Source organism: Chondrus crispus, genomic scaffold (assembly GCF_000350225.1).
Source record: "Chondrus crispus Stackhouse genomic scaffold, scaffold_272, whole genome shotgun sequence".
In the NCBI taxonomy this organism is placed as follows: Eukaryota; Rhodophyta; class Florideophyceae; order Gigartinales; family Gigartinaceae; genus Chondrus; species Chondrus crispus.
The window spans coordinates 22,965-34,843 of NW_005179152.1; the positions used below are offsets into that span (position 1 = coordinate 22,965).

An 11,879-nucleotide genomic window follows, 5' to 3' on the forward strand; every position below is an offset into this window, starting at 1 on the left:
GCGAACTCGCCGAGCAGCTGCCTGTACAAGACTTTACCACCATCCGTCCCCGGGGGGGCCTTTTCCTTTTGCCCCCCCCCCTGTCAGGGACTTGAGCTACTGTGGGCCGCGAACCCACTTAAAGGGAAAGGGCGGGTGGGGGGGGAAAAGGGAGCGCGGGGACAGCGGGAGAGGAGGCAAGGGGTGCGGGAGGGCTGTTAAATTTGCGTGCTCGGGTTTCTCAGCGATGCACAGTTCAGATTCACCGTCGACCTCTCCGGCGCTTCGTTCGTTTGTCAATCCTCAATCTTCGGGCAGTGTTCCGCTGTCTCTGATTTCCGCCACTCCGTCGACATCTCCTTGCTCGCAAACGTGAGCCCGCAGGTGACGGGGTGCATCTTCGTGCCATTGATTCAAGAACGCCGTCGTCTGCTGAACCTGGTCTTTTTGTGAGTGCATCGTCCTCGAACTGTGTATTGGTGCCCCTCAATTCGGCTACACTGTCCCGCACCGTCGGTGCAGCAGCTTCGGGGAGGTTTGTCGGTAGAAATTCCGTGCGAAAGTGACGCCAGCCGTGCTCGTACTCGGCCGAGACAAGTTGCAGCTGAAACAGCGACTGCTTCAGCGGCTGCGTCAGTAAGTTCCGCAGCAGCAAGGGCGCCGAGGACGCCATGAGCGTCAGATGGATCTAGCCGCGCAGGCGCGTATTTACAAGTGGGGCACACGAACGGGAGGGTGGCGTGGACCGTCCCGCAGTCCGGGCATTGAAAGAGCGATGTCGTCGGCGGGGCGTGCCGGGCTGGGCGGTTCGGGCCGATTGTGGGGCGCCGAGGCCATGGCGGGGCGTGGGTTGAAGTGCGGAGACGAAGTTGGCGGCGATGGAGGGCGGGGCGTGGCGGAGGGGAGTGACTGGGTGAAAGCAGGGCGAGCCATGATGACGAGGTGCGACTGGCCAGCTGTGAGACGGGCGTGCATCTGAGGATGGTGACTGTGAAGATGTCCGTCTTCTTCGCATGATAATACTTCAGGCAAGGAGTAAGACCCTCTCAACCCGAAACTTGGCATCACATCCCCCCTTCTCTTCAGAGTCACAAAGAAGATCCTTGCTGACATCTTTTTGCAGTTTCCTCAGCGCCAGAAGTACTAAAGCGCCGTCCGAATCGTGACAGAGAGGCGTGTAGTCAGGATGTGCGGATATCCTTTTCACTACGTCCTGTAAAATCTTGATCTTCTTCAGCCTACAGGAGTAGTCTTTCAACTGCTTCTCAGAATCATTAGTGTCACTTTTTTTCCTCCGCCCCTCGTAGCAAGAAGCTATTTTTGAAAGGGAAGAAGCAATGTCCTTGACTCCTTCATCTGGATGTGACCTTTTCCTTCGTGTTTGTCATGTCAACCCACCTTCCCCTACAATAGTACCAACCCTTGATCCTTCATCCCGTCCCGCGCCCCCCGGAATCAGTTTAAAGCAAACGTTGGAGAAATCATCTTCTTCAAAAGGAGTTCCCTTACGCCTGCACACAAACATGACCATCAACGCTTGCCGAGTGCGCTTAGATCACCGCTTGACGTCGAAGGGAGGAAATGGCGAAACCTATCGGGATCATTCTGCCCTGAAGCCGACCACCGCATCACGTACTGTGTAAATCCAGCTTTTGCATCGTTAAACTTGTCCTTCAAAAATGTTGCTGTTCGAGGAGCCAATGGCGGCAAAGAAGAATCTACACCATCAAGGGCTGCAGTCAAGTTGAGAAAACGCCTTTGTCTTGGATCCTTAAACCTACTTTCCACGATTGTCCAAAAATCGGATCTTGTCACACCTGCACCCAATTGAGCCCTAGAAAGCTCCTGCCCCATGGCAATAATCGCGCTCCTCGCGTCTTAATCATTGCGAATCGTGATCAAGAGCCTTGCGAACTCATTGATTTCGAAAGTGGTGCTCTCTGTATTTGGGCGATCGTTCGAGTTAGCCTGACCAAACGCATTTTGAGGTTGGTTGGCTGTGGAGTCTCGAAGGGGTTCATCCTGTACTCTATCAACTTGTGACAGTGCTTGTTCGATAGAAAACTTTTTTCTTCTGTACTCATTCGCTTCTATGGCTGAGAGCATCCTCACGAGTTCATCTTCACTTGGCATCGTGTCAATCGACAGTGGATAGTTTTCGTCCTTCATCAGCCTGATGCGCAACCATGATTCATATCTTCGTGTTTCTTCGTGACCCGACAGAGTTTCAGCCAAGCTCTTACAGACAAAAGAGAGAGCTGCAAATGTAATACAGATTTTGCTACCAAACATTCCTTTTTGCCGCTTTGACGCCAATCCCAGCTCTTTAAAATCACTCGAAGCCTCTTGACTGGGAGATGTGACAGGAAAGCGAACATTCGACACATATCGTTAGCTGTAGATATTCGCACTTGTGGGTTTCGAAGTTCTATGTTACCATCATCCATGACAATTGCGCCCTCCTCCGTTGACCGATGTTTATCTCTAGATGATGATGGGTCTGATGTTGCTTGACGTTGTGCCAATCCTTCAGAGACGGGTGCCCTTTCTGGGTATCCATATCACTAAAACGCCGTGCCTGAGAATCTGGAGGTTGCGTATTCATATCACTAAAACGTCGCGCTTGAGAATCAGGAGGTTGCGTATCCATATCACTAACACGTCGCAATTGAGAATCCGGCGCAGCAGTCAAACGGCACCTTGTGCTTGTTGGCGTGATGAAGGCAGGCCTCACGTCAGCACAGTTTGGAACGATGACGTGCTCTATATTGGTGAACTGGAGAGTGCGACGTCGGTCGGGGGAATTTTCGCGAGTAATACTGTCTGCACTTGGTGTTTTTGTGGCAGGCAGGGGCTGCCCGATACGCTGAAATCGTGGACTTCTTCGGAGTGTCGGAGATTCGGAACCTGCTTCCATGGTCGTTGTCGTGATAAAGGGAGGAAAAGATAAAAACCTTATTGATGGGTGGGCTGAAGACAGGTTGCTGCACGGAATCGGTGCAAGCTGGGGCACAGAACGCGGAGAGCTTGGAAGGGCTTCGCCGATTACTGCAGGGAGCTCTTTTGCTAAGAGGTTTGGCAAATCTACCGTCTTTTTTCAAAATCTTTTGAATTCGAATGGATCACAAATGGATCAGAAATGGATAAAGGTCTGTTGGTGATAGCCAATAGGTTTCTTCTCTATTGCTTTGCCAAAGCTTACTCTGTAATTGTGACGTTAATTATTTTCGTCCATGTGCGTCCATATGAAGTATCAGATGTATTAAAAAACATTCAATGAACCAATCCGGAGCGACACTGGGTTCATTCACGTCCATACATGCCCGACCGAGCAATCCTTAGGGTGTGTCTTAACTTGCCCGGGTTTGCTTTGCTTGCCCGAGTTTGCCGGTCATTTATTAATTTTTTAATGTAAGTACACGCCTTTCCCTTACGTCAGTAGTGGACAGGTGTCCTTTCCCTTACGTTAGTAGTGGACAGGTGTCCCAGAGCGACGGTGCTGACTTACAGAGGCATACAGCGCCATAAATTTCCAGAACACAACGGGGAGGACACTGTGGGTTCTACAAATTCGCTCCGAGGACGCATCGACAGGGACGTGACATGCTGCAGCGTCAAACAACTTCGCCCCAGGGACGCGCCGACATGGACGAGAGACGCTGCAGCGTCGCTAGCTTCCGACCCAGAACGTGGCCATTGCGGGTGATCCCAGATCACCGGGATAAATAATTGATCTCACCCCCTACTTCTCACCTTACTACTCCGCGGGATAGCGTATCTATCGCCGGCGCTGTTTGGTCAAAAAACCGATCTACAACCACTGCCCAGTAGCGCCGTTCGCCTCCCCTCCTTTCTTCTCAATCTAATCACTCCTACGCAATGCACGGCAATAGAATCATCACTGCTACGACCGCACTAACCGCAACCGCAGCTCTATTCTCCCTCCTTTCATTGCACCAAGCTATTTCAAACTATCCTCGACCCCGAAAATTCACAAAGCCCTTAGATGTCCGACGGAGATGGACCTTTGTCTAAGCCAACAGGATTTTTAACGACAAAGAATTCAGTCGTACATACCGTATGGAGGGGGGATAATATTTGGTCAGAAACGCCCGCTGCAGACGAGGAAGCAATAGTGAGAGACTTTGCGTTGGTGGCCCCCGTCTTCCGAATGGTGGGAGTCAGAGAGATGCGCAGGAGGCGCGGAGAACGGCGCACGTGGCATTGAGGTGTGGAAGCCATTTTCAAGAAAGCAGTCGGCAGTGTGGAATTTGCCACTAAAATGGAGAAATTCGAGGGAAAACTGCCGACGACCGGCAGTTCTTTACTGTACGAGAGTCGGTGAACGACTCGATACGTACGGTGTGTGTCTTCCCTCTACCATCCCCCGACGCCCGTTACTCGGAATCATCGGGGGAACCTATATACTCACTACAGAGAGGGAAATTACTAGAGTATCTTGTCCTTATAGCGCGTGGAGAAAAATACGCGCCAATCAACTTCTGCAGTTTTCACACTGGCACTTTCTTAAAAGGCGGAACAAGATACTCCAATTTGACGTCACGTTTTTGACATTCGATAGTTTCTGAAACAGACTCAATAGGACAGGCATGGTGATAGCTTAATTTCGAATAATCCACTGTTTCACCTTGAGTGCATTGTGGCCGGATCTTAAAACCTTAATCAATGATGCCCAGCATTCGTCTTCGTAAGTCCATCTGCAACCATGTCTTCCGATGCAACTAGACCAATGTTTGATATTTCCTGGCGATTGTAGGCTTGACGAGCAGCAGCAATATCGATGAGGAGTCTTCGTTCGGTTGTTTTGGATGCCTTTGTAATGGTGTCGAAAACTTGTTTAGAGTCGGTTAAAACGTACAGCGGGATCTTTCTGTCGTACATACGCTCCAGGTCATGCCCTAACATAAACGCACGATCGAAACCATCTGCCAAGGCAAATATCTCTCCTCCCATTATCGATCTGACAACTCTTCTTGATTTTTTGCTGGAGAAGTCGATAATATGAGCGGCGTTGTTCGCATCGAATAGCATAATTACGTACCCAAGTTGTGAGGTGCAATCCAAATTGGTACCAAAGGCGGCGTCCGCATAGACACGAATCTGCAATGTTTCGATATTTAGCGGATCGAAACTCAATTGTAAAGGCTCTCTTTTTAGGTACTTGATGCATCGATTGAATGCCTCGATATGCCTGCTTTCGAAGGCTTTCTCTGTGACTTGTGCTGCTTTATTTACGTAGCAGGCGATGTCTGGCCTCGTGTGGGTGATCCAGGCTAATGCCGCACGAGCGCTACGAAAGTGCTCGAACGTTGCATCTTCAGGTAACATCTCAATCCTCTGGATGTGGTCGGGTTGATGGATTCGAACACTACTACCAGGCGTAGATTCGATTTGCATGCCATAAAATTCGACCTTATCCCACTGTCTTGGCCTCGAGTCAAATTTATGCAGTGTAGCTTCGGTGAGGCGCTGGAAAGCGTCGTTACCACACAGTAGTCCATCGTCTACTGGCATTCCCATTAGTCCAGAAGCATCTTCTTCATCTGCATCAATCTTAAGATACAAAGACGAGTCACCTGTGAGCGGTTCCATGCCTAGATCGCTCTTGGCATGCTTGTCCACCGTCACATTTCAGTAATCACCGGCATCAGTGGTCCCGTATATCGGCTTGATCAACTTCAACACTTGGCGCGCATTAAGAGAGAACAAGGGAGCATCTGCTGGTTTCGGCTGAAGGTAGAGCTCACGCAAAAGACATTCATCAATTTGTGTATATGCTTGGGTGACGTCGTGGCTGAAGATTCGAAACCTTTTCGACGCAGAAAAGGATGCAATCATTCGAACCGAGCTTTGTCTTAGTGAGGTAACATTGTGGATTATGTAGTCCTTTTCCCTATCTGAGAAACCTTGAGCAACGAAGCGCGCTTTCGGGGTCTCACGTTCAGAGCCAGCGTTCTTCAATGTGAGGACGAAGCGACCGCCTAGCACATTTGCATTCTCCGGAACGTCCTTCTTTGACATCCTAACCCAAACACCGCGATCTTCTAAGCCTCTCACTTCCTTCTTCATGGCTGACAAGAAGGCAGCGTTCTTAGATCGAGGATCGGATGATTCAATAACCTCCGTTAGGAATGTGGCGAACTCCATATAAAATTCGTCAGGAGATATTGCGTTGTCCTCAGCCGGTGATGAGAATAGATCCTGTAACGGATCGCGAAGGGACTCTAGCCATGCATTTGATGCCTCTGCTGGCGACAGACCCTTGCTTGTGGTATTATTGCTCGGATTGTACTCACTGGGTTCCGTAGTGCTTGGCTTTTCGTTATGCATTGGACGCAAGTACGGCCTCACTTTGTCGATAGACATTTGTGTTGTACGTCCTTGGGAATTGATGAACACTGACTTGTCTCTCACGTCGAGCACATGAAATGGTCCAACCCATTTGTTCACGAGAGGTTCTTTAAAGACAAGCACTTCAGAGCCTATGCTGACATCGCGGTTGGTGGCAGCCGGAACATTTGATCTCAACGCTGTGCTAAGCCGGCTACGGGCAACCTCTTTAGACATATCCTTTCGTGCTGCCTGCATGGCATTCATGCGCTGGACTTGGCCAGGTAGCTGGACAGATCCTGGAAGAAGGATTCTTGGCATAACTCCAAACACCAGAAGGCTTGGTACCAAACCCTTTGGTCCTGCAGTATCATTCATGGCTTTTGTAGCTAGTCTTAATGCGTCTTTCATTGGTATATCAGGAAACTCATCGCGTATCTTGCGAAAAATACGACGCAGGTAGTGGTGATACCTCTCTCCGACGCCTAGGCTGTTGTGGCTTTCGACACCCGATAAGCGAAGCTGAACTCCCTCCATGCTCGTGTAGGACGCGAACCTGCGAGAGCGGAACTGGGGGCCTTGATCTGCGTGTATCTCAAGCGCGTGACCGATGTAGGGAAGGATCCAGTGCGACAAGTATGTGCTCCACAACTCGTCGACAGTCTGTTTCGGGAGGAAAGCAGCTGCACTGAACTTAGTGTCCTTGTCCACCATATGCAACACTGCCTTCCCCTCGAGGAACATAATGTCCATACAAACGCACCTATTTAACACGACATCATCGGACGGAAGAGCGGTTCTGAATCTGCTCGGAGCGGCCACGTTTCTCTGGCAAACGTCACACTCCGATGCGACCCTCTCCAGTTCTTTAAGATCAGATGGAGTTGTACTCGCATTGTCGGCCCGCTTTAGCATTGCGTAGAGACGTCCTGAATCTGGATGAAAGAAGTGTTTGTGCAGCTTCAACATTTCCTCTGATGTGTAGAATATTCCGTAGTCCCATTCAAGATATAGATGTCCCAGTTTCCGCGTTAAAGGGAATGACCAAGCGCGGATCTTCGATTCGAGTAAATCATTTGCCGCATCAACGATCATCTTGTACTCGTCGAGAAAGTCTAGGCCGAGGAGTAGCGGGACGTCTACATCAACCGCTTCGATGTTCGGGCATATAAGTGCGTTCCATTGATGGGAATCCTTATCTCAATACGACCAAGTCCGATGTGGCGGCGGTTTCCAAACTTGAACTTAAGGTCATGCCCGTGCTTGCGCGGCCTGAACTCCTCCCCGATAAGCCTGAAGTACGCCAGGCCTTGTTGTTTTCCGATGACAGACTTTTGTGCTCCCGTATCGATACATGCGCCTAGGAAGGGAACGTCCTTGTCGGTACCGAACACATGGTCAGACTTGAATATTGAGGCGTTATCCCCTTCGTACACGACGAATACGTAGTCTTCTCTATCTTGCTGCGAGAAGTATGGATGGAGGGAATCTTCTTCCTGAGATAAAGTCTCGTTTGAATGTAGAGGGCGTGGGGAAGTGCAGTCAACGTCGTACTGGCTAGACTCCTCCAAGATGCATTCAAAGATCTCACGATCAGTCTGCTTCTCTGGGATGTCTTTCTCCTCGACCTCTTCTCGGGCGCCGGAAGCAGATCCTTGGTCGAGTTGCTGACATAATTGAGCAAGAACGAGGTGTACAGAACGTTCTCCAGTCTGTTTCCTTTTTCGAAAGTAGTCCAGTTTGTTAGCAGCGGCTTTAGCTGCGTTTATCGGCCGCGGGCAGTCTCGAATGGTATGTGTTTTGTCTTCACAGTTGAAACACCCTTGAATGCTAAGTGGATCGAAACTGGTTCTCGGTCTAGATGACGGAGTGCTGAAACCCCTTGAACTTCTGAAGAAGCGATTACGAGATGGGTGTTTGGCATACCGGGTCTGACCTGCGAAGAGTATCCCTGGGACCTCATCGTCGTAGCCAAGGTCTTTGGTCTTTGTTGCGGCATCTCTCAACATGGCTTGCTTTGCTTCCTTCTGGAGTTGGAGAGCAGCCTCCAGTTCGCCGTAGAGCTGTTGGAAAGAGAGACCGTGCGTTGCCACCCTGCTCAGCGGCTCATGGGACCACCCAGATCCAACGACTGCGTTCGGAAGGAATTCTACTTTATGTGCATCACCGCGATGGGAAGCAGGTCCTTGACGAGACAACTTCGTGATCACCTTATAGATTTTGGATAGTGCCGCAGACTCATCTGGCCCATCTGAAACGAACGTAGAGATCCGCAAAGTGTTGAGGTAGTTTTTCACCCTTGCCTGTCTAACAGGGGAATTGTATTCATTCTCAACCAGATCTATGGCTTGTTGGTATGAGGTTGCATAGCCATCTACTCGATCCAGGTAGAACCTCTTCGCATCCCCGGATAGGAGATTGTGCATGTAGTGAAGCTTTTGTGTTGGAGACAGAGAATAATCTCGGCATACTTGCATGTACTCATCCACGAACTCCATCCACGACTCACCAAGCGCCCCGCTAAACTTTTTATCCCTGTCTCTGAGACGCATGGCAACATTGTGTGCTAGTCTATCAGGGGCACTTGCGGTGGAGGTGGAGGCAGAGCGTGATTGCGACTCTTCTTGGCGGTTGTTGTCCGTCCGGGAAAGATCGGTCCTCATTCGACGACCTGCAGCCATGATCTCGGTGACGATGCCAATCGCAGCTTGTTGATCTTCCTGCTCTTCGTATAGATTATGAGCAAGAGTCATCATGATGCGGCGAGAGGAGTGCTGCTGCATGTTAGCTCCGTGTGAATCAAGGAAGTTGCGGAGCTCAGTGTAGACTGCCGGTAGTTCACAGAGTTCCTTTTAAAAAAGGTCTGCGGGAGGGAACATGTCTGCGAATATGCGTAGAAGACCATCCCCTTGGGCAGCCTCAGTGGCTTCTAAATGGCGTACAGAGGACACGAATCCCTTCTGTTTGTCGTTAAGGTCAGCCAGAGGGACGTGGTGCATGAAGCGGGGTTCTGCCTGTTGCCCGGATCCCGAAGGCGAGGTTGCATCTGATGTTTCCTGCTGTTGTGACATGTTCAGTGTTGGTACAAGTTCGGCTTCGGCAAAAATTTCAACCTTGAAAGGGTACTCCGACCCTTGGCGCCCTGTCCTCTACAGGGGAAGTCCTTGGAGGGATACCGTCCCACAACGGGAAGGTCTGACCTTCGGCACCCGGAGACCGTCCGGGTCGGAAACGACTTCAGCTGTCTACCTACTCCTGAGTTTGCTGGAGCGGGCGCGACGATCCTTACGAGAGATCCACAGCAGCCGATACACTGGCTAAAGGCTGTCTACTCCCTTTCAGGAAGCTTGCGCGACGCGACTAGACTAGTTTCTCAAACCCTCCCCGTCGGTACAAAACCCCGTCCAGATCGGTCGCTGTGTGGTCACCAGGCCTTTCGACCAAACACCGTTATCCGCCCACTGCTGAAACAGCGAACCGGTGGGGACTCACTAACACTTCCTCACTTTTGGTTCAAGTTGCGGCCCTCGCTATCGCTCTCGGGGAAAAGAATTGTCCACTAGAGTAGTCGTTGGTAATCGAAAGGATGTACTGGGACTCTGCTCACAGCCGCAGTCTTCGATGTGCTAGTCACGTGTGAGGCCTTTGGCACGGCCGGTGGCAGCGTGTTGTCTTTGAGGCGGTGATTTGGTTACGGCATCTGGACCGTAACGCGGCAGGGAGTGGCAATAGTGTACCCTTTAGGAGGCGGTGTGGCGGTAGCGACACGGCAGCAAGCGCGGGGAGAGGCGGTAACGCAGCGTGAGCGGTGTGGCGTTGTGTCTGGTGGCGGCACAGTGGAGCGCGAGGCGGCGTCACAATCGGAGCAAGGCGGCGTTCAAGTGTGAGAGAGAGGCGGAGTCACCGTCAGAGCGAGAGTTGGCGGTACCGTGAGCAAGAGGCGGCACGGAAAAGTGCGACGGCGCGGCTCGACGAGCGGCAGTGCGCAGCGAGCGGCAAGGATCAGCGAGCGGCGAGGAGCAGCGAGTGGCAAGGAGCTGCGAACAAAAAGAACAGAAAGCAGCCAGGAGCAGCACGCAGTAGGAAGCGGCAAGCAGTAAGCCACAGAGTACCGCAACCGACGGGGTGCGGCGATCAGCGGGGTGCGGCGAGCAGCAGACTGCGGCGAGCGGCGGGGAGTGGCGAGCGAGCGGCGGGGCGCGGCCAGCGGCGGGGCGCGGCCAGCGGCACGTCGCGGTGAGCGGTAGACTGCGGCGAGCGGCGGGGCGGTTAGGTACGACGGAGAAGGGCGGACAGCCACTGCGCGACGCCGGACAAGAAGAAAAAAGTGGAGATCACGGGTACGGTTTTTCTGTTCTCGGGCAAAAAATTAATTCATGAATGTGGAATTTGCCACTAAAATGGAGAAATTCGAGGGAAAACTGCCGACGACCGGCAGTTCTTTACTGTACGAGAGTCGGTGAACGACTCGATACGTACGGTGTGTGTCTTCCCTCTACCATCCCCCGACGCCCGTTACTCGGAATCATCGGGGGGACTTATATACTCACTACAGAGAGGGAAATTACTAGAGTATCTTGTCCTTATAGCGCGTGGAGAAAAACACGCGCCAATCAACTTCTGCAGTTTTCACAGGCAGAGAGGTGCTTCGTAGAGTTGGGTTGCCTTTGCGAGATGGCAGGTGCATAGATTTTTGCAAAGGCGGAGTTGAGGATGTTTTCGGCAAGGGGCAAGCACTGCGTCCACCGGAGCACAGCGTCCAAATTCGAAAGTTACAAACTTACAGAAGTAGCCAATATATGATTGACATTTGTCATTACACACTGACATAACTTGAGCTTGCAGTGTAGGGTCGTATTTGGTTTCAAATCATATATTAACGCCCAGTAGCCAATAGTAGCGCAAATCATGGCTCCGGGCAAGCAAACCCGGGCAAACTCGGGCAAGCTAAGACACTCCCTTAGTTTAGAGAGGCCCTCACTTTCCCCTAGCGCCGTGTCCCCCCTACTGCCCAGAGGTATGATAAGTTTTGGACAAAAGGGTAGCCGGGCAATTAACGTGGACCCCAATAATTTTGAATCCTCACTATTTTACTTATCCTGATTAATTACAGTGATCGGCGCACCTGTCAACAGTTTTCTACCGGTACAGAAAACGAGACTGTTCCTTGCTTGTCTTCCATTTTCCTCGTGTGATAAGGATTATTCCGACCAGCCAGCAAGTACCACTCCAGAAAAGTATTATTTGGTAAAAAGGTTAATTTGGGAACTCAGTTCTGGTTGCTCTTATGAACGCATGCCGCTGAGGAAAACCAAGCGCGGACACTGGGTACATGTGTCCGTGTGATACGCTCTCTCCGGTGCGTATTAAATTACCAAATAGACCTTTTTCTAAAAATCTGTGTATTGCCGCCCAATAAAAGAAAATTCGGGGTTTCTCTGATCCAGTACGGCTAGAGATTCTGCATCTCCTCGCAGTTGGTTTGCCAACGCAGAACATCCATCACCACCAGTCTGACCTCATTTGGGCAAGGGGAAGCCTAAATCCCC

The 11,879-nt window shown here is 51.1% G+C and overlaps 1 protein-coding gene across 1 annotated transcript; it reads right to left on the reverse strand.

Moving 5' to 3' along the window:
* Nucleotides 1–4,662: 4,662 nt before the first annotated feature.
* On the reverse strand, nucleotides 4,663–7,425 carry CHC_T00005206001 (hypothetical protein). The gene is made up of 3 exons (XM_005716542.1): nucleotides 6,077–7,425; nucleotides 5,643–5,848; nucleotides 4,663–5,456 (listed from the first exon to the last, which is right to left on the reverse strand). The coding sequence occupies exons 1-3, from the start codon at nucleotides 7,423–7,425 to the stop codon at nucleotides 4,663–4,665; spliced, it is 2,349 nt and encodes a 782-aa protein (XP_005716599.1).
* Nucleotides 7,426–11,879: the final 4,454 nt, after the last annotated feature.

Excerpts from the sequence above, each read along its gene's own strand:
- CHC_T00005206001 (XM_005716542.1), bottom strand. The coding sequence starts at position 7,425 with ATGATCGTTGATGCGGCAAATGATTTACTCGAATCGAAGATCCGCGCT. Across the intron at positions 5,849-6,076 it reads TCTAAGAACGCTGCCTTCTT|CTCGGTTCGAATGATTGCAT; the intron begins GTCAGCCATGAA and ends ACTAAGACAAAG. Across the intron at positions 5,457-5,642 it reads ATACGGGACCACTGATGCCG|CTACACTGCATAAATTTGAC; the intron begins GTGATTACTGAA and ends GCCTCACCGAAG.